Source organism: Cygnus atratus, chromosome 26 (assembly GCF_013377495.2).
Source record: "Cygnus atratus isolate AKBS03 ecotype Queensland, Australia chromosome 26, CAtr_DNAZoo_HiC_assembly, whole genome shotgun sequence".
In the NCBI taxonomy this organism is placed as follows: Eukaryota; Metazoa; Chordata; class Aves; order Anseriformes; family Anatidae; genus Cygnus; species Cygnus atratus.
Window position 1 is genome coordinate 2,711,043 of NC_066387.1, and position 27,953 is coordinate 2,738,995.

Sequence of the window (27,953 nt, forward strand, 5' to 3'; positions counted from 1 at the left end):
CTGGGGCTGCCTCGTTAAAAGCTTTAATTGGTGGCCTCGGCGCTGCACACACTGACCCCTCCGAGGCGAGAGCCGCCCTGGGATCGCCTCGCTGCGGGGTCTGGGCTTTAATTCAGCAAGGAGAGGGCCTCAGGCTGAGATTTGAGATGATTCTTGGCACTTCTACAGCAAGAGGAGTTTGGGGTCCCCTCCACCCCTTGTTTTCTTCCCTGTGCTGGGGCCGTCCGTGCACCACCGCTGCCTGACGGACGGACGTGGCACCGGGGGATTTGCTCAGCATAAACGAACCATTTGGAGGCTGTAAAGCCATAGGAAGCGAAGGCAGAAGGGAGGTTGGAAGGTCAACGAGTCCCTCTCGCTGGCCCAAGGCAACATCGCCCATTTGGAAGTCCTTGGAGGCAGATAAATGCGTGCCTGGCCTGCTCAAAAACCTGGGACAGCGGTGGTCTGGAAGGAACGGTGGTGGTCCTGGACCGACGGCCTTCTGAAAGGAAGGGTGGTGGTCCCGGCATGACGGTGTCCTGGAAGGAAGGGTGGTGGTCCTGGAACAATGGTGACCTGGAAGGAACGGTGGTGGTGGTCCTGGTGCGGTGGTGTTCTGGAAGGAGCAGTGGTGGTCCTGGCATGCCGGTGTTCCTGGCCTTCCAGGGCCGTGGGCAGCGCCCGGCCGTGCCCCTGGCTGCCCCCGCTGCACGCTCAGCCCCATGGAACTGGAGACGCCGGAGACGCTTCCCGTGGCCCCGCCGTGCTGTCCCCTGCCTCTGTCCCTGAGCTGGGGAAGGGGGCGGGTGGGGGTCCCCAGCGCCTCCTGCTTTGGGACGTGGCACCGCAGGAAGGCGTTGGGCAGCACGGGGCAGCGCCCGGAGCTGGGATGGGGGAGGCTGTGGGGCAGCTCCCAAAAGCAGAGAGCGGCAGAGTTGGGGGGGGGGGGGGGGCGTTGGGAAAAGCCACGTGTGTTGCAGAGAGGGCTCAGCCCTTGCAGGGAGGGAAAATGCAAGTTTTGCCTTTCAGGGACCGCAGATCTCTCCCTTCGGTAATTGATGGGGACAGAAGAGTTGCGTTTCCCAGCGGCTCCAGATGGCGCGGCGAGAATAAAAGCATTTTCTGCAATATGGTGGCTTCCGCGCGTCCGAAGGAGAGATTTGTTGCTGGCCCCGTTCCCGTTTGGCTCGGCGCCGCCGAGGATGGCCAAGGCACCGCCTGGCCGGGCAGAGGGGTCCTGGGAGCTGGCGAGCTCCCTGCGCCGCCCTCGGCCGCTTCTCGGGGGCAGCGCTCTCCCTGCCCTGCCGCAAATGGAGGACAAAAAGCATCCTTCTCCCTGGCCAGGCTCATGCCGTCGCGTGCTGATGGGCTTAATGATGGCGCCGAGTAAATATTATCACATGTTTAATTCATTGCCCGCTTCCCGTGGGGGCGGGGGGGGGCACGTTTGTGCCGCTCAGCGTTACGAACCCCGAGCTGCGGATCCGCAGGCAGCCTGCTCACAAAACCTCTCTGCGCGGTCTTTGTGAGGAGCGACTGGTCCCAAAGGAAGCCGGCTGATCTCGCCGGCCTGTCAAAGCCCCCCTCGTGTTGGCTTAAAGTAAAATAAAAACGACGTGTCTGCCAGGTGGAGTCTGTTGGAATTTGGGGTAATGGGTGGGATCTCCCAGGGCCCTCTCGCAAGCTCTTTTCCTACAGCCTGCTGCAGGAGGGATGTTAGCAGCCTCTGAGTGCTTATAAATGTTTTAAGCAGCCTCTGATGCATCCCTGGTGGGGACTGGCCGCGTATGGGTTGCGTTATCACAGCCAACGAACGCAGCCACCTCTGGGTGGGACGGCTGCTAGCCTGCAGGACCACGCTCCTACGGCCGCTCGGAGCAGAGAGGGAGGAAAATCAGATTTAATAGAAGGAACCCAGCAGGGTGAGACCGGGCTGGCAGGCAGGAGCTGGAGGATGGCGAGGAGGACGTTACTCCCGATTTCTGCTTGTTTAGCAGCCTCTTAATTTCGCATCTCATGCGGAGGATGGAAATTGCAGGCGAGCCCTGCCTGGCCGAGCTGCTCGGCTCAGCGCTGCTCCTGCCTGGCACCGCACGGGCGCTTTGTGGGGCTCTGCTCGGTGCTAAGGTAACTCCTGCAGGCGCTCGCTGGAGCCGGGGCCCTCTGCAAGGATGTGACAAGAGCCAGAGGCTTCCCTAGATCGACGAGGCAGAATGAAATCAGCGAGCACGGAGCGTGGAAGCGGCTCCCTGGCTCTGCTGCTGACCTTGAGCAGCGCAGCCGAAGACTCTGTCCAGTCTGCTCTGGTGTCTGCTGGTCCTCCACCAGCCCAAGCAGGGACCCAGCGTCATCCCAGCTCAGCTCTTGAATTCAGAAGAGATCGCGGCAGTGAGTGACGGATGGGATTTTTTTCTTTCTCTCCTTCTTCCTTAATCTCCCCTGGCTGGTGGGTCTGAGACACAGGATTCCTGCTAGAGCACGGGAGGGGATTTGCTCATCTTCTGTCTTGCAAGCTCGAAAGCAAATCCTCTTTACGGAGTTTAACCCCCTGTGTAGGCCTGCAGGGCTGGAGCGCTTGGCGAGGAGATGGTGGGGGAGAGATTCTGCAGGAAAAGGGCTGGCGTTAAACACAAGAGGGGAGGATGGGGAGCAGCGTCCCGGAGCCCTCGGTGGCCCGGGGGTGCAGCGTAGCCTCGTGTTGGTCTTGTCTGCGGCTCCCCGGGTCCTGGGCTGGGAAGGGCCCGTCCGGAGGCATCGATGGGGCTGTGGAGGGGTAGTGGCATTGCTCCAGGCACTGAGACCTGCAGCAGGTCCCCGGGGTGGGTGAAGCAGCCCCGGTGCTGGTGGCTGGGTGAGATGGGGTGGGCGAAAGTCCTTCCGCGCCGGGCTCCCGAGCTGGCTGCTGCAGAGCCCAGGAAGACAGACAGCCCGTGCTAATAGCCCTGATGAGCTTTACTTGCCGGTCGCTAATCAGCGAGATGAGAGCTATCGTGGCAAAGCTGTTCCCATGGTAAGGACCAAGACGTGAGCTCCCTGTCCTTCGTGCTGCAGCTCAGGCCCCGTCCTTGCTGTGCTGGGGGATTTGCTGCTGAGGTTGCGCCGAGCAGCCGCACGCATCCCTTTTCCACCGATGCTCCTCGACCTGTCCCACTGGAAGCACAGCCGTACCTTTTCCGTGGGGTAAGAAGCAAACCAGATGATCAGCTGCGCTGCTGCCGCGATGACTTTCCTGTACCACCAAACAGTAGTTAGGCTAAACTTTGCTTGCTTCGTTACTTTTATTTCCTCTGGTTTGCTCTCTGCCACGGGTGCGCAGGGGGCACCGGCCTCGTGCAGGGACTGCAGCAAGACTTTGCAGGCGAGAGCAGCCGTGTCGTGCACGAGCCATAGAAGGAAATGCATTTCTTTCCCTTTTTTTGTTTCCTGAGGCTTTCGGCTTGCCAGTACGTGGGCTTGAGCTGTTCCAGCCTCGGGAGTTTTAATTGCTTTTTCCTGATTCGAAAAGCAAGGGCAGTCCCTCGGCATCTCCTGGCCACAGGAGACCCTGAAAATGATGAGCGTGAGGTTAAATCCAGCTCAACTCCGTGTTAGTCAGTAGGAGCCTCTCTGGGGTCGGAGGGGTGTGACGGAGGGGGGTTCGTGCCTGGGTCCGTGGGGTTTAAATGGGGTTCTCCAGGGCGTTGGGCTTTGAGTGAGTTCTGTTGTTGGGTTCTGGCCCGCTGTGGTTTGGGGGTTTTTTGCTCTATTTCTGTCGTAGCTCATGGTATCGGGGGCCGTGTCTAGACAGAAAAATAATGGAGCAAAGCAAAGGCTGGGCTCTGCAGCACTGTTCTCCCCGGGGCGATGCCCGAGGCCAGGGGGTGCCCGCACCAGGGCGTGAGGCCCCGCGGCAGCACCGGGAGGGACCGGCCACCACCGTCCCACGGGGCCTCGTGAGCTGCCCGGGCACCCGCTTCGGAGGAGGAGATCCGCGAGGAGCCGGAGCACAGATGAAGATGACAAACGGAGGCAATCGATCAGCAATCGCCTGTAATGAGAAGGTCGCTCTTGCGAGAGGGCTGCTGACATCCTGCACCGGTCCAGCGCCCTGAGCTGGAACTGATAAAGCACCCCGCGTTCCTAATTAACTCTCCTTTTTTCTTTCCTTTTGCTCTTTCATCTCCTTTTCTGTCTCCTGCTTGGGCTGAGGGCTGGTGGAAGACGCGCTGCTTGGGTGCAAACGTGTGCCAGCAGGAGGCGGGCAGGGTGCATCGCCCCAAAACACCAGCGCTTTGCCGGGGAGCCACCACTCCGTGCGCCTGGCCCAGCTGCTGCAGCCGGGAACCCACCGAGAGCCCCTCCTGGGAGATTTGCACGAGACCCTTCGCTGACAGCTCCGTATATTGCTGAGGAAGCACCTTAGGGTGCTCTCAAAGGGCCCCCTAAAGGCATCTGAGGGAGCTCTGACCTGGCGGGCAGGGAGAGCGGCTCGGAGGGCGGCGAGGTTGCGAGACGCAGCGGAGTCAGGCTGCTACGTGGAGGGAGCAGGAAGCCAAGGCTGGAGGGATTCGCCTGTTGGGAGAGACTGATGCCATCTGGATGGGCTCTTCCCAGTGCAGCTCATCTTCGTGCCATTATTACAAGTCAGAAAAGCACTGGTTCCATTGCTCGGTATTTTTCTCGTGTGCTCATAGCTCATTGCACACGAGCTGGCGTCAAGCAAGGCTCCGGGGAGTCTCCTTCCCGGGAAGATGGGACACTCGCCTGAATCCTCCGGAGACCTGGGCTGGAGAAGTGCCTTTTCCTAGCTTGGACTCTAGACACGAGAAGAGCTGTTGCAGCCTTGCTGGTGGTGGGTTGTTGTCTTGGGCTCTTTGCTGGGTTCTTTCTTCTCTTTTCTCTGCTTTGTTTGAGTAGCGCGTGGCATCTCTCCTTCGGAGAAGGGCTGGTGGTGATGAGTACGGCTGCGTTGGCCGCCCAGGACGCGGAAGGGCTGTCTGCGGTGGGGAGAGGTGCTGGGCTCCTGCTAACGCAGGAATTTCGGAGCGAAGATTTGTGTAAAGGGACACAGACCTGCTCTCCTCATCAGCCTGCGTGTTGCTCCTGACCAGTGTCACCGCAAATGACGTCAAACCACTCGTGAGGGGCGCTGCGTGTGCAGGAACCGCAGCGTGGTGGTTTTCTGGAGATCAGAGGTGGGCACATCTCCCTTTTCTTCAGACTTGCTCAACAATCGCTACCTGCTGAAAACATTTGTGCCAACAAGAAGGACTTCGGTATGCTTTTAAAAAGGTGTCAGCTTAGCTGGGAACGTGCACAGCATCCCAAAACCTGAAGCACTTTGGGGCTGAGTGCCTGCTCCTTTGCTGACCTGCACTTCCCTGCCAGCCTCGGGCAGGTTGCTCTAACCCTGTGCCGCCCTCCTGCCTGCTCACGGGGCTGGGACACGGTCCCCTGGGGAAGGCATGGTGGTGGTTTTCTCCATAGCATTGTTTTCTCGCAGAGGATCGTGTGTATTCCCCTCGCGGAGGCTGGCGGGCGCGCTGTGCTGGGATGAGGCCGTCGGGCGACGATTTACCCAGCGGTGCCAGCTGCGCCCCGAGGAGCTCCCAGCCTGTCAGGCAGCTGAGCCGGGGCTCGTGATGAACGGCTTCCTAAAGAGAGGAAGAAAGCTCAGAGGCCTGGCAGGAAGAAATGCAAACCGTTACCCGGAACCGCAAGGAAACGGGGCTGATGACCGCCGATGCTGGGAGGCGCTCGGCGGAGATCTGCCGAGGTTCGTCGGTGAAGGCCAGAGGACGGCGTGTGCCGGTGAAGGGAGGAGAGGAGCAGGGGGAACGTGGCCCTGGGTCTGATTCTTCCCCACCTCGCCCCTTCGTGTGTACCCGAACCCCCAAGGGGAAGCCACGGCCTCAGGGCTCTGCGCTGGGCCGGTTGGATGCAGCCCCGGGCGCGCTGCTCGCCCCAGCATCGCCTCCCTCGCTGCTTTTCGCTCTGCCTTCAGCACTGCTGGGCCCTCGGGGCCCTCCCAGGGCTGCAGCAGCAGCACATGGCGTGGTGGGCTTGAGCTTAGCCGAGGTGCTCTGCTTCCTCCTACTCCTCCTCCTCCTCCTCATCGTCCCTGCGGACCCATCCGTGCCGTGCTGCACCTGCCGGCCGTGTCCCGGCCACCGCAGACACATCACCGCCTGTCAGAGCTGTCACTGCGGGGACACGCTGGGCCGAAATTAATTTCTCCTGACGATGGAGCCCAGCTCAGAGCGCTCCTCTCGCTCCTGCTGCCCTGACCACGGCTTAACCCTCGCCGTGCCGTCATGCCCACGGACAGCAGCGCCCACGTTGCTGCCCCCCGAAGCTCCTCTGGTGCCCATCACTCGGGGACGGTGCCGGGCGCGTGGCGTGCGCGAAAGGACCAGAAATGCTGCGAGAAGCAAGAAGGAGCGTGTGGCTGTGTGCAAACACAGCGAGAGGCATCATGACTTCATGCTCAGAGCTCTGAGCGTGCAGTTTCTTCTGGGTTCCCGCACTGTGACAAGGGATAGTGCTGTCATATTAAAGCGCTTGGAGATCTGCGGATGAAAAGCAGCGGATAGGACCGAGGCGGTCCTGATCAAAGCTCTTTTTCCTCCATCTGTGTTTGTTTCCCCGTGGAAGATAATACTCTGCCTCTTTCTTGTAAATATTTTTTTTAAGATCTGAGTAGCTCCGCGATGGATAAACAGTCGTGCTTAGCTCTGGAGGGGCTCTGCTGGCTGCTGTAACTGCGGTTGCCAGACCAGGGCCTGCGTTTTGAAGTGGGCTGGGGAGCGTCGAGGAGGGGCTGCGTCCGGCTGACCTGGGGGCTGGCTTGGAAATGCCCCGGGACCGCGGTTTTCAGGCAGGGACGTGTGTCTCGAGGTCAGCCCTTGGAGCTGGCCACCTCCGACCAGCAGCTGGTCTTGCAGGGAGCTTTGCCGGTGGACGGGGCTTGTATTTGTTTTACTAACCTGTATTAAAGTGCCGATGTGGGGAAGGTGACGGGAGCACGGCGGCCCCATATACCCCGGCAGAGACCAGGGCTCTGAGCAGCAACAGGGTCTGTGGGGCACCTGCTGAGCCGCAGCAGCCCAGAAGGCCGGGTGGTTTTGGGGGGCTTGGTTGGCCTGAGGAGCCTGATTCAGCGGGCACAGGGGGTCTGCAGAGCACTGGGACCTTCCTTGTTGCGAGGGGAAGGATGCAAGTGAATGGGGTGCGTGCACGGGTCTTGCTGGGACCTGGAGCATTTTGCTTTCGTGCCTGGGGGATGTTTTTTCCTCCCCGTCAGCAGCAGCAGCAGCAGTAGAGGGGCCGTGGTGCAGATCAGCCTCTCGGCAGCCTCCCCGGGGGCTCCCGAGGCCGAGCGCTCGCTCCTGGAGCAGGGGCACCACCATCACCTCCCTCCCCGCCAGCGCTGCCTTGCACGTGACCGGGAGGGAATTACGGTGGCTGCCATCTCCCCCCCTATTTAATAGGGTTTAGCTGGTCAGCACGTTACGGGGTGGGGAGGGGAAGTGAGCGGCAGCAAGGCGTACTTGGGATCACGTCTTCATGCTCTATTTCCCCGGGAAACGAGGCAAACAGTGACCAGCAGAGCAGCCCGGCTGCGGGGCTGCCAGGGGGAAGCTGCACGTTGGCATCCCCTTGTCCCAGCGCCGGGCCCGCGACGGTCCCGGGCCAGGTCCCAGCTGCCCACGCTGCCACCGGCGCTGGCGTCCCCGGCCCAGCCCCAGCGGGGTTGGGATTGCCGGGGGTGAGATAGGAGCAAGGGAGGGCTGGGGGGGGGGGTGAATTAAAATCTCGGCTCTCCCCTCCCCAAGGGAGGTGACAAATGAGATATTGGCTGGGCTAAAAGCTCTTCTTTCTTCCTTTAAAGAGGTTGCTGGGAGGAAATGAAGCGACCCGCTGACCTTTGTTAATACGCAGCACAAACTAAGCCGGTGCTGCTGGAAGGAGAAGAGACCTCGGCGCAGCCCCGTGCCTGCAAGGTGTTTGCTTCGATCGCTGCGTCTAATGGGAGTCATTCTCCCGCCGCAGCTACCGAAAATGAAGATGTTTAATCACCTGCTAGATCTGCGTGGAAGTTTCTGCAGGGAATTTATTTAGAACGGCCCTTCTCCCTTTTGCGTGCGGGTGAAACAGAAGCAAGAGAAGCCCAAACGCGTTTTGGGGGGGATGTTTTTGAGTTTTTATTCTAGTGAGCCTGAAACGAAGCTGTGCTCCCTGCTGGATTTTTCTTAACTGCAGAGCAAACGTTTCAGTCGCAGGGTTGATGCGGGCTAAGAGAAGGTAACAAATGGCAAAATGCCTGCGTGGCTCTGCCCCCTCCGATGCCCGTACCTGTGCAGACACTTTTATTTCAAGCACTGTTTCCCACAAGCTCTCTCCTTAAGCAGCAAGAACCAAGCTAGCCGAAGTGGTCTGTAGGCAAAGCCCTCCTCTATCCCCTTGGATACCCAAAGGAGCTTACAGGAGCTAGGTGTCCGGCACCCTCTGAAATGGGAGTTGCTGGGAGGAAAATCTTCAAAAGCATCTTAGCGGCTTAGGTTAAGTCCCTTTGACTCTCAATGGAACTTAAGCTCTTAAGAAATGTAGGTGCTTTGGGGCGTTTCGCCCTTTGTTCCTAGCACCCTTGGGTCCCTGGAAGCCCCTTGCTCTGTACTGGCTGGAGGAGCCACAGTTGGAGGCTGCGTCCTGCAAACACGTCTCCATTTTGTTAGTTTTAGTAGTATTCTGGAAGGTTTTGTGCACAGTGCTTACAAGATGCACATTTGCATGCTTAAAGCTGGAGATCAGGCAGTGTGCAAGAATGAATGTCTTACAGGAGCTCTTTTACTGTAAGAATTAATCTTATTCCTGAAATGTGACCGTATCTAGCACAAATCTGACCCCACTGGGGGCCATGGCTTCTCTTAATTGCATTCTTTAGCGAGGATTGAGGTCTATTAGGTGGCTTGCTCCTGTTGCAGGAGATCCTGTGCCAGAGAATTTAGTGAGAGTTTGCGGGTCCGTGGAGCAGTGCAGGAAAGCTGCCGTTGTGTTTGCTTGTGCCGTGCCAGGAGCTTGGCTGGGCGCTGAGCGGAGACGGGCAGGGGGAGTGATGCAAACCTGCTTCAGAGAGCACAGACAAGGTAAGCCGTGCACATGCAGAGGAGGGGAGAGGATGGGTGATGAAACCCTTGCGATTTGAGCGTTCACCAAAGCAATTCCCACTCGAATTCAGCACCGCCTGGAGGGCAGGAGAGGCTTGTTGCGTGGTGGCTGGGTTTCCAAATGTTGCGTGTTCTGCGTTGTAGGCAGGAATCGTGCAGTGAATAAGAGTTTGTTCCCAGTCTCTCTATTGCCAGGGCGCTACCCGAGGGCAGAGCTGACTCCTGCCCCAGTCCCCCCTCGATACCCACGGGGTGCCGGGTGGGTGCACATCTTGGTGTCCTGAAATCCCGTGTCCAGAGGGAGACAGCCGGTGCCGTACCTGCTCTGAAGGATGAGTTGCTGGATTGAAGTTGACGTGTCCTAATATCTCTGCCAGCACTTTCTGTCTCCATCAAGGGCTCGGGAAGCACATTAGCAGCGGAGCGGAAGTGTCACCCTCTGGCATCTCTTTCTCTAATCTTGGAGCTGTTGCCGTGTCCCCTTAACCAGACCTTCTCCATCGGAGCCCATTACATGGCATGAAAAGCCACGCTAGATGCAGGGCAGAAGGTGGAACATTTCCCCGACGTGCCTGCATTCTGCTCCATTTTCGGGGGCGCTCGGGGGGGCAGGTTGTGTGGGGCAGCCTCGTCTGCTCTGATGCCACGTGTGAAGAGCGGATGAGGAGCACGGAGATGTTGGGTGGCATTTCCTGGGACTGGGCAGGGGAGGTACAGACTTTGCTGCGATAAAGACAAACAGTTTGTGAAATGCTGGCTGGGCTAGCCTCAGGTTTTGAAATACAGAGGCCTTAAAGGGTTGGGAGGACGCCTGCACTCTGATTCCTGCCCCTCCAGCCCGCCTGATGGGACCTAGGAGCTGGGTGACTCCGAAGCAGAGAGAAGGGAGAGCCAGCAAACAGCAGCTAGTTCTGTTTGTTGTGCTGGCAGCGGTACCACATCCCCAATTTAATTAACAGTTACTATCGCAGCCAGTCATAATGTTCCTGGTCTCTGCTCGCCTCTGACAACACCAAAAGAAACCCCAGCGCACCGCTCCGCGCCCTGGAACCCCGCGAACCCCCCGTTAAGTCTGGCTGGAGCCTCTGCATGCTTCTCTAATCGTGTCTGGAACAAACATTTGAAGAGATTCCCAGTGGTTTAATCCAGATTTTTTCTCTTTCTTGTACGAGTATCAGTATTTATGCTGCGTTTTCACAAGCCAGCGTTGAAGCACGCTGGATCTAGACTAGCACAGAGCACACAGCAGAGGCTTTGTAATCCTCAAAGTGCGAGTCCAAAGCTTCTCTCTGAAAAGTTGCTCTTTAGGGCTGAGTACATATGGGGACTTCTTGTTTATCCTAGATTTTCTTTTAATTCTGTACAGTTCAGCCTTGGAGAGTTAATGGGACCGAAAAAGATTAAAATGCCCCTTCACACTGCCTGTCCCGATGGTTTCATGCCCTGATGTGTATCAGAAAGCTTAAGCAGCCGCACTGTCCCCTTAGTCTTTCTAAAGCCTTTGATCGCTGTACAATATCTCCTACCTGGCTTTTCTCCAAGAGGTGACAAACCCCGGGTTTGATTTTTAATTGGGGTAACTGATGGCAGGAAGGAATCCGCACAGATCTGAGAGCATCTTTCACACAACACTGGCCCGTTACTGCGGCGCTCAGTCTGCCTGACGGAGGAACCGTGCGGCCGCAGCCCCACCAGGAGGTTTTCTTGCAGTTTTCAGTCTCTTGCCTCTATTTCCAGCCCTTCGGGGGCAAAGCTCTGTCGCTGACACACAGGATGGGGGGACTTGCTAAGAATACAGCTCCCTTAATGCCATTCCAGCTTTGCGAAGGGATCAGGATGAAGCTGTAAGGACGGTGCCCCCAGCTCCAGGCGTGTTCTGGCCCAGCGCTGTGGTGGCTCGGTGACGCGGCTCCTCCGTGTGTCGCGGGTGGGGAAACTGAGGCACGGAGCAGGGCAGGGGCTGAGCCGTGCTGAGTAGCTGCTGTCACCCCAGCCCTGGGAAGAAGCCCGGGGCAGTCAGCAGCCTGCATTTGCCACCCTGACACCCGTGTGGTTTCCAGGGCCGAGGTTCAGGCCTGCTGCCTTGGGGTGACGGCTGCGCTGCGCGGAGCCCTGGCAGGAAAGGAGGCACTCCCCCAGCCTCAGCAACCAAAAGGGGACGCAGGGGAGGCATCTCCCGCTTCGTCTTCCCTTTCGTGGACAATATTTTTGTTCCTTTCTGGCGTTTTCGCACGTGGGGTTTCCCTTTTTCTTCTCCCACCCCCGGGTTTTGTGGAAAAATCCCCCTTTGAGAGGGGCTCTGGGCCCTGTCAGGTCGGATCCCTTCACACCTCACTGCTCGCCAGCGCAGCTTTTCTCCCATGTTGGGGACGGGGTGTGGGATTGGGGGAAGCTGACAGGTGGTAAACTTTATACACGGGCCCTGCGCAGTGGCTGCCTCCCCGTTACGCTTCCCTTTTCTCCCTTTGTGTGGGTGCTGTGCAGAAATTTGCCGTTAGCTGCTACGGCGGCGGTCCCTTGGTGGCATCGAGGCCCGGGGCTACCTGGCCTCCTCACAGGGACCATGCGTGGCCACAGCTTTCCTGGGGCCCTACTGCTTCTCCGAGCTCTGTCCGGCTGCCCCACATCTCCATGCCATCCACTGCCCTCGTTCCTCTCTCTGAGTGCTCTCCCCTTTCCCTCTGCAGGTGCTGACGACGCTGGGGACACGCTGTGAGGCCTGCTGACCTGGAGCCTTCCCGGCTGGCGCTGAAGGCCGCTGCAGAGGATGAGGATCCTTCCCAGCCCTGGGATGTCTGCGCTGGTCTCCCTCGTGAACCTCCTCTCCGTGCTGCTGATAGGTTGCGTAGCTGAAAGTAAGCCTGTGCCGGGCCTCTGCCCCTTTCTTTCACCTGTGCCTCACCTCCCCTGGAGAACGACAGCAGGGCAGGCTTTAGTGCAGAGAGCCAGCAAATGTATGCCCAAATTTTTCACATTAGGGAAGTGTTCCGGACTTGATGACATCTCTTAATTTTTCAGCATCTTGAGCTCTCCACTAGCGCCTTGCTGTTGTTCCCAGTCCTGCCTTGGAGGGACATTATAGGGCAGCTAGGTCCCAGCCTGCTTCGAATCTCGGGTTGCCCCTCAGACTGCCAAAGAGCTGGGTAGAAGGGGAGGGAGGTGCCTGGCAGCTCTGCTGGGCCCCTCTGCCCCTTCTCCTGGCCCTGTCTCCACCCAGCTTGCCCATATTGTCCTCTCCTGCTCCGTCCTTTCAGGCGCCTGTCAGACACCAGTGACCGTTGTCATGTTACTTGCTCGGGCTGGATTCAAAACAGCATCCAAAGAAAGAATATTATGTTTCTCCTTCCCCTGAATGAACCAGTTCCAGTTTAACACACTTTTTATCTTTGCTGCCTTTCAATTTTTGCTTTAAAAAATGAAAAGGAGGAGGAAAAAAAAAAAGTGAAAATCTTCAGCGACTCAAATGTAATGTTCCTTCGACATGAAGGCTGATCGCTTGGGATCAGTGGGGAATAGACTCTTCCAAGCTGATTGAATTATAACATTTTTTTTCCTCCCCAGCAAAGCTGCTTGAAGCTGGTGAGAGGGCTGCTCTGGTCAGTGTAGCCCTTGACAGCTTTTAACGTAATCGCTTCGTTATCAGGGTTTATTAAGATGACGCAGTCACTGGGGATTGAATGGGATTCTCGACCTTTTGTTGCTGAGAATTTTTTTTGAACAGCGCTTTCTCTCTTCCCTGCAGTAGTCAAATGGGGATGTATTTGCCTTGCCTCGCTCCTGAGTTTTGCTCAGTTAGCCCCTCTTTGCAGGGAGAAATGTCCATATGCAGAAAGATAAAGTTTGCTTTTGTTCTCTTCACTTAATAAGCTTGGGAAGTGAGCCGGGCTCAGGTAAGTTTGTTATAGGGCCACTTTTCTGGTGTGTAGCTTTGGGGCAGTCTGTCCCTCAAATGGTGCTGCCAGTTTTCATAAATTTGTCCCCAAGCTTCAGTTTGAGCAGCATGTCTTGAGCACCAGGAGCAGTGCAGCGGTTGGCAGCAGGGAACCCTTTGTGAACAATTTGCCCAAGTATTTATCCAGTCCTATTTGGATATTGCAGCCACTGCTCTTGTAGGTTCTTACAAGCACCTCGGGTGGATGGTTAAAGCTGCCTGGTGTGCTCCAGCTGTGCTTGGAGCGGCCTCGTTGGCATCTGAAAGTGGGTGTTGGGGCTAGGCAGGCTTCAACCTGCACCGGCTCCTGCCAAAACAGGAGACTGCAAGGAGAAATGTCCATCCCTGGCTCTTTGTGCAGGAGGGGAGGAGGCACTGACAGTAGAAAACCCCGTGTTAGGGCTGCAGAGTCCCATTTATGCTGCTGGTGTGCTGCGACACTCCCGGGCAATCACTTTGTCCTCAGTTTTCCAAGCAAGCAGTGCAGCTTCGCAGGTGCAGATGGAGAGTTTGTGTGCGTGCAAGTGCATCTTTGTGTGCGTACAGCCCCGATTCATCTGTTGTGATGTCTGAGAGCCTGTGAAAACTGGACTGCTTTTCCTCTGTAAATGTACACCGAGCTCACCAAGCTGCTGGGAGCGGGCACTCTGCAGGCTCAGGGCTTCTCCCAGCCATTGCTGCGTGACTCCAGTTTTTCTGTGGTCTTGGTTTTCCCAGAAAGGAACGAGCGTCTTGTCCAGCCCTGTCTTCTGCGGGGCGAGATTTGCTCAGCAGAGCTGGAGATCTCACATCTGAGTGCTGAGAAGTGTCTCTGGTGGCGATGTGCCCTCGGGAGGGGCTGGTGCTGATCGGGCACAGACGGCACCAGTTGCATGGCCCCAGCCCTGCTGAAATCCGTCACCGCTCGGCAGGCACCTTGCTGCCAGCAGCCAGCCTTCTCTCTCCTCTAGTTCTGCAGTGTCCTTGGGTTCTGAACAGGGAGGCTTTGTGCTTTTTTTCCTCCTGCTGCTCACAGATCTACGTAGGGGAGCTTTACAGGCTGCAGGACTCGGTGTCCACGCAGAGCTGCTGTTACCTGCTTGAGGTGCAGATGGAGTTGGCCCAGGAGTTTTTTCTCCTAACCTGTAGAACATGGCAGCATCTCCTTGACCTGTGTAGCCTTGGGGATGCTCTCCCATCTGTGCCAGCTCTTTGAACTGCTCTGAAGCTGCAGCTGTTAGTGGCTGCCTGGTGATGGTGAGCTGAGAGCCCCTGGTTTTGGAGGGACTGCCGAATTCTGCCCGTGCCAGGCGAGTCAGTAGCATCCCAGCTCGTCTGCGATGCTCCCCACTGAGGCATATAAACAGCAAACAGCTTTGTCTGTCACAACTGCGGAGACTGCGTGAGGAGCTGTCACTCTGTTCTGACAGTGTCCTCTCCCATCAGATGGCCCTGGGCTCTGTCACGCTGCCTCTCGCGTAATCCCTTGGCCGGCATCCATTTGGCCGGCGCTCGCCACAATGCTGACCCCATTTCCTGCCCTAATTCATCCAGAGGGGCTGCCACGGCCACACAGCCCCCCGGGCGATGCCAGACGGGGCCGGGGTGGTGGCCCCATTGCAGTGGGAAGCCCCCATCGCAGGGAGGAAACCCCCAGGACACCAGCTCATGGCAGGGACTGGCTCACCTTGCAGCAAAGCTGGAAGCTTGAGCTCACCTCCTCGTCCAGTGCAGTGCTGGAGGAGCTGCGGCCTCTGCAATCAAAGGACCATTAAAATACTTCCCTTGTTTCCTAGGCTAATTGATCTCAGTCAGTGATTTAAATCTTTCTATGGCTGGAACATTCTATTTAAAGGAAACTGCTCTTTAAATTAAAAAACCAAAGCACCACACTGCTTTTTGCCTGCTGTTCTTCCTTGAGAAGCTGAAGAGGATAATAATTGAAAAGTATAAAGCAGACCTGTTTCTTCTCTTTTTCTTCGATTGCATGTGGTCACTTCCATTGTTTCTTCTATCCAGTCGAGAGTGGCCATGGAACTGGAAATTGCTGGCTCCGTGGTTATTTGCAGCGGCCTCTCATTAGATGGAAGGTATTATCATTTTGTTAAGGATTCAGCTGGTTCTACGTTAATGGGCAGCCCTGCAGTGAGCTCGGAAGGGAAGGCCTTCCCAAGACCTGCTCCCTGAAGTGCTGCACAGCCCCAGAGGCAGCTCTTGCGTGCCTTTGAGCTTAGAGAAACCAGGCAGCGCGGACAGCTGAGGTCCGGACACAGGTCCAGGCGGTGGAATAATTCCCAAATTTCTCATGCGCTTGGGCGTAGAACCAAGAGCTGCTGCTTCGTGGTTATGCACCGAGCCCAAGTCATAAAATCTCTGCAGTGAGCACCTTAAAACATCTCCTGTGAAGGCAGCCTCGCCTTGCTGTGCCTGGCCGGGTCCTTTTCCTGCTCTCTCTGCCCAGGGCTCAGCTGCGTTCGGCTGGAGCACGGTGCGGCGCTCGGGTACCCTGACCTCCCGTGCTACCTGCAGGAGCGACGTGCTCGCTTAAAGTGCTCCTCGGTTGCAGATAAAAAGCCACTTACTGTATAGAAATGTGGTAATTTTTATAGCTGAAATCAGCACGCTCGCTGTTTTCAAGTGGATTTTTCCCATTGATTAAACCTTTGCGTTTTACAATAGTGCTTTGCTAATTGGTACTTTGCATACACAGAGGGCTGGTGTGTGGCGCTCTCCACCTCAGCAAAGATTTAATAGCAGATGCAGTAGTGAACATTACTTATTACTTAGGTTTCCTTCCTTTTATAAATCACTTTATAGAACGCTCACTAGCACACTCCAAAGTATTACCATAAATAATTAAAGCCAAATTGCAATTGACAAAATAAAAGAATAAAGCCCCTTTTATGATGCATTACCCTGACTTTCTTCCCTTTTAATTGCCCTTGCTCCATCGTTAATTTGGAGAACACAGAGGTTCGTGCCAGGCGCATGTGCGGGGGGCTCTCGCGCGCTCTGTGAGCTGCAGTGCCCCGGGGGAGGCCGGCAGCAGATGGCAGCGAGGTCGCTCCACGTGTGCGGGGCTTGCAGTAAGGATGGAGACCACGTGTGGTGGGTTGGGAGAGGAGCCCGTGCAGATCCGTGGTCAGGCTGACAAAGCAGTGCAGCATTTCGGGAGCTGGCACAACAGGGAGAGGTGTGTGCTCCGTGCCGTGAAATGGGGGAGCTGGTAGCAGGTTCCTCCTGCTGAGAGCCAGATCCTCGCAGGTGGATGGGACTCCTCGCCTCCGCGTGGTCCCTCGCGTGCTCTTAGCCGCAGGATTCGTCTCCGCGGCAGAGCTTGTAGCTCTGGAGGTCCCAGCTTTGATCTGTTGCTGGCCAAGACAGCAGTTGTCAGATCAGGCGGTCGTGAAAATCAAGGAGGCTCCATCTTAGGTCTTGATAGACGTGTTAAGATGACAGCAGTGGGAAGGGAATCTTCCTCAGCTTTGTGTGAAATCTGCTCCATCTACAAGCGTTTGAACCTGATTCATGACAAAGCAGCAGCGCTGTCCTAAGAGAAGGAAGACATCAAAATGTGGCGAAGCCAAACATCCCCCCAGAAGGCAGAGACTCCTGCTTCCCTCCCCCGGGCACACCTGCTGCTCGTGTTCCCTGTACACCAGTTGCCTTTGGAGGCAAGGGGACCCCTTGCTCTCCTTGCTCCCGAATCGCCCTTTCCTTTGCTGCCTTCTCCGTCTGCCAGCAGGGATCCAGCCGGCAGTTGCTGAGGGCTCTGGACTAGTTGTCGTCCCACTCAAGGACACTGAATTAAGCTTCTGTGTCACCTTGTTTAAGTGCCTGATTAAATTAAACCTTGCCTGCCTAGATTGAGTGATGTCATCTTTTTATTATTTATTTTTAGATAAATTGGAAAGGTTTTGTTTCTAGAGGAGCAGAAGAGGAAATAAATCATGCTTTGCAAAAGCTTCCTTGGGGGCAGGGGGGCTGTCACCTCCCAGGTCTCAGCTGTGCCCCACACCACAGGCATTTATTCGATTAAGTTCTGCTGAGGTGCACCTGGGGACAGCAGCAGCTACGGGTGTTTGGGACCCAACCATGGGTGTCTCCTGATAAAGGATCCTTTCCCACCCAGAGGTTCTTGCTGCTCAGCTTCATTAGATGGCTAAGTTAGGAGAAAAGAGCATCTGTGTGTTGTGTAAACAAGCGGCTTGTATAAAAATGCCCTCTATGTAGGGTTTGTGAAAGAGAAAATGTATGTCTTCACCATACCTGTATGCCAAAAGTAGGGCATTTAAGCCATTGTAGCCTTTACCAGGGAGCTAATACTTATTTCTTTGTGACTTTTTCCCCTTTGGGTGTGCTTTTCACCCAGATAGCTCTCACACATGCTGCCAGGAAGGATGGGAACTTTGTGTTAGCTCACTAGGACCCTGGGTCGCTGCAGCTTTTCATCTCTCTGGAAAGGTCTGCGTGGTCATGTTGTTTCAAAACCAACCAGATATGAATCTCCTGGGTCACTGAAGGGAGTCTGAGAGGGTATTCCCAGCTTTTTTTTGTGGCCTGGCAAGCCCAATATTATTCTTAGAAGGCAAAACAGAGTGTTTTTCAAGGACACCCAACCAGAGGAATGTCGTTATTCAGTGTGCGTGGGATGGAATCTGGGCTCGAATTGGCCTGGGAGAGCCAGAGTCTCCCAAGAACAGTTTTATTCACTCTGTGCCCCTCCTCTCCTCCGGTCAAGGGTGTTCTCTTGCAGCATAATTGGTCCCAGTGCCCACCTTAGGCATCAATGACGTTCCTGCACTGCAGCTGCCTTTAATTTGGGGGAATTGTTAAAGTTCATGAGGACAGTCACGTTCTATGCCATCTGCTGCTCGTGGTGGAGACAACCATTGTACGGGCTGCCGCAGGGTGCTGGACGAGGAGCCAGGAGCATCCTCGGTCTGTGACTGCACCTTCTCCACCCTCCTTCCCTCTTTTTGCTCATCTAGGTTTTCTTTTATAAGGAAGGGCTTCTCTTGCCATGCTGTTGTCTGGTGTCATTAGTCGCAGTCTTGGTTTGGGGTTCTCATACTGCAGACGCTAAACAGGCGCGTTACAGTTTGGCAGAGGAGCCGCCTGTTCCGTCCAAGGGCACAGCAGATAACAGCGTGACTATGGAAGCGATCGCAGCTAACCTAGACCTGAAGGTTGCCAGGAAAGAGCATTATAAATGTATTTTGGAACGCAGACTGCTAAGACTTTGAAAGGGGATATTGCAATGAATGATCCGAGCAGTTGACACGAAGGAGTGCGGGTTGACCTCCTTGTTTTCTTGGTATCATTGTGCAGAGCGTTTTTAGCGTGTCCCATCGTGCTTGTTGCAGACATGAAACATTGCAGTTTCACGTGAGCTTGGTTAAAACCAATGCCCCACTCATTTCATCTGTAATGCACAATCATTTCTGTTTCCTTTTGAGGCTGAGAGGAAAAGTAAAGCTTTAGGAAAGAAACAAAATAAATAGAGGGAGCTGCAACTGGTTTAGCATTCTACAAAGTTTCTCCCAAGTCCTCCAAACCCTTAATTGACTCAGGAGCATAAAATTGAGAAGGGGAGAGAGTGAGAGAGCGTGCGGAGTGGCGCGAGCAATTTGAATAATTTATTGTCCTTTGAAGTTGCAAGAGAAATTTCAGCTGCCTTGGGGAGTAATTTCTCCCCATTCTGAAAGGGTTTCTCCTTATTTTAAACTAATTCAGAGGATGATAGTTTTGCATTTTCTGCATAATTAATGAGCATAACTCCCCTCCACACTCGCGCAACCTTTAAAGAGTGTTGGGGTGATGAAACTTGGTGGTTTTTTTAATTAATAAAGTCAAATTAATTTGGCTGTGTCCTCTTCCTCCCTCACCTCTGTTAGAATTTGTGGATTTATTCATAAATTAGTCTGAGCGTGCTGTTAAGAGTAGCAACACTTACTAATCTTCAGCCTTGACTTTGATTTGTTTGAATGAGTTGCTAAAAGGCGTTGTGTTTTTTTTCAGTTCAGCTATTAAAGATCATGTCTCGTGTCATCAGCCAGTGAGCCAGGAAGATTCCCTCAGCTCTCATTTTTCTGTTGTCTTTCTGCATGGATAGGAGCTGGTTGGTTTTGAGGGTTTTCTATACGCGTTTTTCTGTATGAAGGCTTCAGTACTCCCCTCTCCTTATATGATCTGCTGATCGTGGTTAATTCCAGTAGCTGCCACTTGAGGGACTGCCTTCACCTGAACGGAAGAGGCATTTTCTGCTGTGGTGCCATGGAGGGGCTGCGTTACGGTCTTCTGATAGGAAGCCATCCATTGCATCTCTTGGCAAGTGTCAAGCATGAACAGAAAAGTGTCCTCCTGAAAGCCAGGTCCCCTTTCTCAATCATGGTCTTTGATAGAAGATATAAGGGATTTCTTGTTGCAGCTTTTCCATGTTTCCATTTCTCTCATGTGTTGGACATTTTTTTCTGGCTCGTTGACTCTCTAGTTATCCCAAACCTGAATTTGTCAGATCTCAGTACTGTTGTTGCATTCGCCCTTTTTTCTTCTCGTGTTGATGTGCTCACTACAAATCTGAATGATGAATATTGTGGTTCAGAGACAGAAATTGTGATGACTCATGTGGTAGGAGTCAAAGTTCGTGATTGTTAAAGGTTGTGTTCGCCCATTAGTCAGGCTTTATTAGATTTTTATTTCTTGTTTTCAAGATCTCTCGTTCGTGAGCTCCCTTGACATCCCAGTCTCAATACTGATGAGCAATACAAGCTCAAAATACGCTGTTAAGACTGTAGATAAGGTGTTTCGAGCTTGTATACCTGCAATTTCCTTTTGTTCAATGGAAAATGTGGGCTGAAGTCTCTTACCAGTGATCAGATAAGAATGGTGTAATAAGCTTCCGAAAATACCCCAAATTTTGTGCTCTAGGAATTGTATCTTGCCCTTTTCCTGTAGGTGAGGAGTCTTCTCTTACATGAAAGAAAGAAATACTTCTTAATTTTTGGGGGAGCGTGTGCTTCAAAATATATCAAAATATCAGGCTAATACTTTGGAACAGTAGAACTGTTTGTGGGAAGGAAATGGAAGTAAGATAGCTTTAATTTACAGGAGCAAAAGGGTTTTATCAGACCATAGTGTATTTATCTGGTGTGCCTTTCATCCCCAAATGATTGTATTAGCTAGCAAATCACGATTGGGATCGTTCATCTGCTGCAGCACTGCAGCCCCTCCTAAGCTGGCGATGCAAGGCTGGGGACCGAGCCGTGTGTTTACATTTTGCAGAAGTCTTTGTCATATCTCTAAACCAAGGATCAGAACTGACCTCTCTGATCACAGCCTTGGGGCTTCTTGCGCTGCACTTTCTCTGAAAGACCATGAGATGCTGAAGCTTGTAGCAGTTTGTTTTCCCCATCGCTGCCCATTCTGCTGTCACTTCCCAGCAGCTCAGGACCTCTGCTGGGCTATATTAAGATGGCATGCCCCCCCGGCAGTTGGGATCCTTGCTCGTTAAGCTTTCTCTTCTTTCAGGCTTGTCCCACAGGTGGTGGTTTTTCATGTTCTGGCATCCCCCATAGACTCTGGTTCTGTTAGTGGCTCAAGCAGAGCAGCAGAAGTTGAGTAAAGGCCAGGCCCTTTCTAGCTGCGTCTTCTCTAGGAAGGGGATGAGTCGAGCTTCTCCGAGATGCCGATGCCAATGACACGACTGGAAAAGAAGCTGTCTTAGCAACATGGCAGGGGAAGGGAGAGCTCTCTGCCTTAAGCTTCAGATTGCAAACAATCTGGGATGGCTGTCATGATGTTGATGGACAAGGGGCACTCATTATGTTGCCAGGATAGCTCCTTGGGTTTTATGCTCAGCTCTGGGTTATTATGCCTTGTTATAGGGCTTGTGGACAAATATGGGATGTGATGTTGTTACAGTTGATTGAAAGCACTCGCATGTCCCCAGGGTCCTGGCCTGCCACGTTGCTGAGGCTGCACGTGCTCCTGTGCTTCCCGGCCCTGCAGCAGCTGATCCCAGGGCTGCCATCTTACATGACAGCATTGCTTGTCTGCTTCAGCTCTTGCTGGTCTCGAGGAGCTTCTTTCTTTCTTCCTGGCATAGCAATGTAGTGCCAGAAGGTAAATAAGAGTCCTGGGTGGAGATGCTACAGAGATCCATCTGCAATGCCACCTACTTGCTGCTTTGCCCTGGAACCGCCCTGTGCTGGGTGCAGGCAGTAAGCAGACAGAGAAGCAGTTAGTGCACCTGAAGCACTCTCCACCCTATTTCTCCTTCATTAAACTGAAGCATATGTAGTATTCCTGGCTTCCACCATGTCACAGCTCTCGCAGGATGGGTAGTTTCTGGTGCATACACACTACATGGTGTGAGGCATCAGTTTTCCTGAGTTAGGGACAGAGGGAAAAAGCAGAGGCTGCATGGCCCAGAATACCAGCCTTGTGGAACAGGGACAGTCCTATCGAGCAGTTTGCACCCTGCGTATGTGTTAGGTATCATTACACCGTGCCCTGTGCGTTTGCGTAAACCACAGTTGGAAGACTGTTTTCCTTGGCTCAGGGTGCCAGTCACTAGGGCTGGGACTGATCTGTGACAGCAGCAGATTCCCTTTGTGCTAGGGAGGAAGGTGGATCCTATCTGTACATATGGATGCATGAGAGTAGCCTGAAGAAGTCCTGCTGAAACTGGGTGACTTCATACTAGCTGCTGTTCCCCAGCGATAAGGCACGGTCCCATCCCTTAAAACGAGCAGTTTAAATAGACCAGAAGGAAGGATTATGCTTTTCCTCCAGCAGGCAGGATAACGTGTTTTTTTCTCACCTTGGGTGTCAGAACTAGGAATAGATTTTGGTAGCCTCAGTCTCATCCTGCCTCCTCTGCTGCAGGCTTGTACCTCCTCTTCCAAAGGGTCTGTATCTGAATGCATTGCAGATAGGTGCCTGAAGGCTGTACGGATGTGCCAGGTCCCCAAAACGGCAAGTCTCAAGGCAAGAACAGCTTGGTGTGGTGCTAGCTACGAAGGGCCTGCTGCCTCATCCTGGCTGAGGGGAAAGGTGGGAGCTGGCAGCACGGGCAGGCCTCGGAGAGGAGCAGGCGCTGGGCTTGTTAGACAGCCGGCGTAGTCATGGTGTATAAATGAGTTCTTGATCTTTCTCACCCATTTTCGGCTTGTCTTAAATCCCATGCCGAGTCACATCCTTCGCTGTGTCCTTCCTTCTCTGTGGGCTTGCAAGAAAGGGGAGGGGGAAATCTTTCAAATGACATTCCCACATTTCTGACAGGGGAAAAGCCTGTGTACACTTGTGTGCAGCCCAGCCATCCTGAGTCAGGTAAGGGCTTTGATAGATCAGCACCAGGGGAATAGCAAGGTGGAAGTATTTCACTTCTAAAAAAACATCCTCAGTCTTTTTTTACCCTCCTTTCCCCAACCTTGCCAGTCCCATCTCCCTGAAGGGAGCCAAGAGCTGCTGACAGTAAGAGGAAGTCTCTGTCTGAAGCCTATAATTATCCTGTCTGCCTTCCCAGAAAAGGCCAGTTGGGGAGCGAGTGTGCTTCTGTTTCATGGACCAGCCCTGCGTTCTGCTGCCTCCCCAATTACTGCTTAATGGACTTTTTATGATGATAAGACGACTGGGTTGGGAAGAAGTTATTGACGGGGAAATGGAATATAATTCACTCCCTGTTTGTTTGTTCTGTCAGAAAACCCTCATTTTAATTTTATTTGTGAGGCACTGAGAAACAGCCCCAAGAAAAAAAAAATACGGAATCTGTCAGTAAAACCTTGGATTTCAAGGGGACCAGAGTCTCTGCAGGACCTCTCCAAGGGGTGTTTTCAATCTCCTTGTGTGTCTCCATAGAGACCCTCGCCACTGCCTGCATCAGTCCTGCTCCCAGTTTGCAGCTCTCACTCCTCTCATGAAGAAAAATGTAAATTATGAAGCCATCTTTCTTGCTTCTACCCCTCTTGCAAGCTCCCCCGCTCTCTAATGCCGCTGCTTTGCAATGCGTACCCGTTCCAAACATCGCATTCTTGCTCCCCACTCTCCATCTGTCTTAAATTTGGCTGCTCTCTCCTGTTTTCATCTGCTCTGTGGCTTGCCTCCTCTCTCTAATCTTCACTTCCTTGCTCTGGCTCTGAACAGCTCCCTCCTCTCCATCTTGCTCCATTCCTCTTGCATTCTCCCCGTCAATTTCTCCCCTCTTTTCCCCCGCTAATGCATCTGTGACTTTGCCATCCTTTCTCCCTTCCTCTCCCTTCTTAGCTCCCCAGTTCTTTGGTGTCCCAAAGCTGTTTTCTGCCCCTCCGGCCATGCCCCCCAGGCCACCCCCACCTGCTCACCACTCCCGCCTCGATCCCTCAAGCACAGGGCACACATCTGCTGCCTGCAAGCAGACCACAGCAGTGCACGTGTGTCAAACGCGTTTCTAAACCAGCAAACAGCCACCCAGTGCTGAGCCCTACCCAGGTTGTACATTGCCTGAAAGGTTTTTAAAAGGGGAGATGAAAGCACTACCGCCCAGCGCTGGAGTTGGGGGAGTACCTTGTCCTCCTTCTCCAATTGTGAGCCTGTCAGCAGCTGTGGAAAATGAAGATGGAGTTTCACTAGATCAGCAGAAAGTTTCAGCCCAAAAACCAAAGAGGGGGGCAGGAGGAGAGAGGGAGCTTAACCCTTTGCATGTCAGAGAGAACACCATGGGATTCTTTCATAGACTCACAGAATGGTTTGGCTGCTCTTGAAGCTAGAAGGGTGAGAAATAGCCTGTCAAGAGAGATGTCCTCATTCAAGCTAACATGACCCGGTTGTTCGGAGATTGCAAAGCTTTTGTCTGGCTTTTACATTTCATCTTCTTCTCCCAACCATAAATGCATGTGGGAGAAGGTCTCTGAGCTCTGCCTCTGCTGATTTTTCCCAGTTATTTTGTTTTGTTTGTGTTGCGGTGTTCAGAAGCTGTAGTTGTGTGCAAGACCACCTATGGTGTTGAGTGCTGAGCAGGTCCGTGCTGAGACCCTCCTTTACTCCAAATTGCTCGTATTGTCTAGACGAAAGCAGGCAGGCAGGCAGGTGTGAGGAATGAGGATTGTCACCTCCACTCTCTGGGTGGCAGACTGAGGTGCCAGGAAGGGTGAGCGCCCAAGGTCAGCCGAATTTGCGTCAGAGCAAGAGATCTGAATCCCGATTGTGGGAATCATCTGGAGCCTTGAAGAGCAGATTGGGGTTTGTTAACGCTAACAGCAAAATGACATTGACTATAAATGGCTTAATGGCCTCCTCTTTTGCCTTTGTTCTTGAAAGGCAAAGGTGCGGATGTTTGTGTGTATAGATTATATTGTATATGCACAAAAAAGGGATGCATTTTGATCAGTTCTGTATTTTTGAGCTAGGGTAAAGGCTGACACTGCCTGACATGCCCTGAATCCCTCCTGTGGTGTGGGCAAGCTCTCACAGTGGGCATCTCCACAGGGAAAAAGGTGGGCTCAGAACTGTGGGGCCATTTGTTGATGGTTGACCAGGAATGGTGGGCAAAAAGACACTGCCCTGTGCGTTCAGAAAGGCTGCAATAAGCTGGCCAAACAGCAATAAAATGGCCTTCTTGCTTTTGCCTTAGTCTGTTTGGCAGTCTCAGGTAGAGCCGAGAGCCCCCTCTATTCCCTGCAGCAGGGATAATGGCTGTTTATTCACCAGCGAAGAAAGAGCTGAAACCTGGGGCCTCGTCTGCTGGCACCATGGGGCAGCGGGACCAGTGCGTGGGCCTCTACCAGAATGCTGGTGGCGGAGATCGGGGTCACCAAAAATGGAAGCAAAACCTTTTAAAGTACGTGTTTTGTAACTGGCTTTCTTTTGTTTCCGTGGATTGCTGCTGCTGTGGGCGAGGGGCCCTTTCAGCCAGACTCATGCTGCTCTGTGCTGGGGCCAGAGGAAAGAATAAGTGGTTTGTCTTTATTTGCGGTCCATTGTGGAGGTGCTTTCCTGGAGGCAATGTGGGGGGGTTGTAAAAGGAGGCCTGATGATCACATTTTGCCATCTCAAATCAGCCCCAGGCCCCTGCTGGGGGGCTGGAGAAGAGGGGAGAGCTGGGGGGTCAGAAGGAAGCAGAGGTGTGGAGGTGCCTGTATGCAGCCCCCTCCTCAGGGAGGGCCTGCAGGGTGCGGGTTTACACACACACTGCCCGTTCCCCTCCCAAGGTTGGGGCCAGTGACACACTGAAGTGGTCAGGGACCATCCTCAGGCCTTGTTCTTATCCGCCATGGGGCTGAGGGGCAGGGAGTCAGGCCTGCACCAAGGCACAGAGACAGGCCTGCTGTCGTGGTACGGCGCCTCCAGGCCTCCCGTGTGGGAGCTGTGGTGGAAGGAGGTGGCAGACATGTTGTCCTTCTCCCTGCAGGAGCAGCTTTCTGCCTCAGACTTGCCCCACAGCTGGTGGGAGTAGCTCGGGAGAGGAACAATTCAGGTCTCAGCTGGATTTCCCATCCATATTGTCAGTGAAGTGTGGGGGGTCTCCTCTTCTTCTGTGGCAGAGAGGTGGGGGCCTGCATGCCACCAACTGGTGCTGTGCATAACGGGACTGAGGATTTTGCCCCAGGATCTTCATGGTGTAGGGCAGGGACGTGTGTGTGCTTGCACAGCTCAGGCTGGAGGAGCAGGGGGCTGTTTTCAGTCAGGTCTTGTTGGTCCACCCCATGCATTTCCCTCATGGCTGTGTATTCCTGTGCCAGCACCGGGGCACTTCAACTCAGAAGGCTGGGAGGATGTTGGTGCATTGATCTGGAAGGCTGGCAAAAATGCTTTGAGAATCAATTTTTGCCTCAGAAAAGCCCAGGGAAGTCAATATTTCCCCAGTGTGACCTGCCTCTCTCTGTCCACCCATTTGAGCTGACTCTGGTTGACCTTCCCAGCTTGCTGGGAAGCAGGCTAGTGCTTGCCATGCTGTTTTTACACAGCCCTCTCCGCTACCAGTGCTTCATTCTGTTAGCCAAGCTGGTGTGACTTTTCCCTTCAGACTGTGTCTTCAGCCACAAACTGGGATAGCGTGGAGAAGGCTGTTCCTACCCTGTTGCATGGTTTTGAGGGCTAAACGCATCCCCAGGCTCCTTGTCCACGTCCCTGTCCACCTTGCCCACATAAGCCCACCTGCAGGAGAGGCAGCCAGGTCTGTCTGGAGACCAGTCTTAGAGGAGGCAAGGAAGAAGGATCAGTGGTGCAAGCTCACAACTGCCTTTTTTTTTCTCCCCTTCAGCTGTTGGCTCAGTTACGTTAAGCCCATTTGTGCCTCTCTACCAGCGCTCAAACCACCTCTGGGTTTTCCATCCCTTTCTCTGTCTTTGGCATCTGATGTTTCAAGCAGGCATATGGTGGCTGGCCTGTCTCCCTCACTCCTCATCCACCGCCCGCTACTCACCATGGCAGCAGCTCCTGAGGGACATTTAGGTTTAGAGGGTGAGATGTCCCCTCGTTTTCCCCACTCCTACATCTTACAAACTTCCTCACTGTAAAGTTCCTCAGACTGGTTTGGTATCTGTGTATTAGTAACAGGAGGTGGTTTCTTTTTACATGACTGCATTTGAAGAACTTTTTCTGCTGCAGAGTCACATAAAAGTATGAAGGAAGGAGAGTCGAAGCAGCAACAGATTCCTCTTCTGTGAGGAAAGCTGCCTTGGTGTGCAGGGTACGTGGGCTGATGCCTTACCATGTTCCCCTAGTGTTTGTGCCGCAGGGATGAGTCGGAGACCCCACCCTTATCACCTCACAGCTTCTTCTCAAAGTCTGCGTAAGGATTCACAAAATCCCAGCAGTAAATGTGCGTCATGTCCCTTCTGAACAGATGCCGGGACCGCCCGTGTTTCTCTAAGCCTGTGCTTCAGCAAGTGAAGCCGACTGGAGGTTGTCTGCATGGGGGGGACCATGAGGGTGAGCTCATGGTCTCATCAGCTGCCCTTGTGGCATCGGCCTTGACAGGATTTAGGAACAGAGGGGGCAGGAGCAGAGCTCTCTGCAAGGTGTGACAGAGGTGGGTCGGGGGTAGTCAGTGTGGGTGCTGGTTGTCTTTGGGGATGCAGTCGCATAGCATGGGATGGAAGGTGGCTATACGTCTCTTCCTTACAATCCATGGCAACTATCCAGCATGTCTCTTGCCCTGACTGTTGCTTTTGGGAAGTGCGTGGGCAGTCGGCAGGAATAAAAGGTTCAGTTTAACTTGATGGCTTTCCATTAAGCTGTAGAGAAGAATCACAGGTACACAGCAGCCAGCTAGTCTTTGCAGCCTTCTCTCCTGACACCCAGACCCCAGGAAACCTCTCATAAGTAGGAAAATTCTTTTAAGTTCCAGGTTTTTCCACTCCTGTTTTGATACTGCAAAAACCAAGTTCTTCTGCTTTGCAAGCTGGGAAAGGGGGAAAAGTTAAATGTCTTGCAACCCCCAGACCTCGGAGGAACTCACTCAGGGTTTTCCAAGACTGACTTTTCTCAGCTCTCCCTAAGGGAAGTGATAAAGAAAGCTCCTGGATTGCGAGTATGTTGTCTGGAAAATGCCTGTCTCTGATTTTCATTTATTTATTTAAAACTGAGGCCCTGCAATCTTGGCAAATGAGGTGAAACACAAGCCATTCGGAGTGTGCTGATAGTGTTTCACTTTCGCATGGCACCTTGTTGCTGCTTTTGGAGCCTTTCGAAGTGATTTGCAGAGCTGGAGCAGGAATTCTAACTGCATGTTTCACTGCAAGCTGGACTTGGCACGGCGGAGTTGTAGCAATCCTACGCGGCACGTAGGAATTTGTTTCAGCTTTGTATCATCGCCACCTTGCCTGCGATAGTGCTGGCTTTCTCTTTTCCAGAGGAGAGAGGGCTGTTCTGCAGTTGGTGTGGGCTGGAGTGACAAGGGGTGCATAGGTGGAGAGCGTAATGGGTGCTTTGGC

The 27,953-nt window shown here is 53.8% G+C and overlaps 1 protein-coding gene across 4 annotated transcripts in view; it reads left to right on the forward strand.

Annotated features, from left to right (window-relative positions):
- The window catches only part of PTPRS (protein tyrosine phosphatase receptor type S), a 156,682-nt gene that overhangs the window by 45,572 nt on the left and 83,157 nt on the right, over nt 1–27,953 (forward strand). For all 4 annotated transcript variants that reach the window (XM_050715649.1, XM_035567748.2, XM_050715652.1 and 1 more), the window contains exon 2: nt 11,816–11,983. In XM_050715649.1, the coding sequence (XP_050571606.1) occupies nt 11,896–11,983 (88 nt within the window). In that variant the 5' untranslated portion in view covers nt 11,816–11,895. The remainder of the gene's footprint in view (nt 1–11,815; nt 11,984–27,953) is intronic.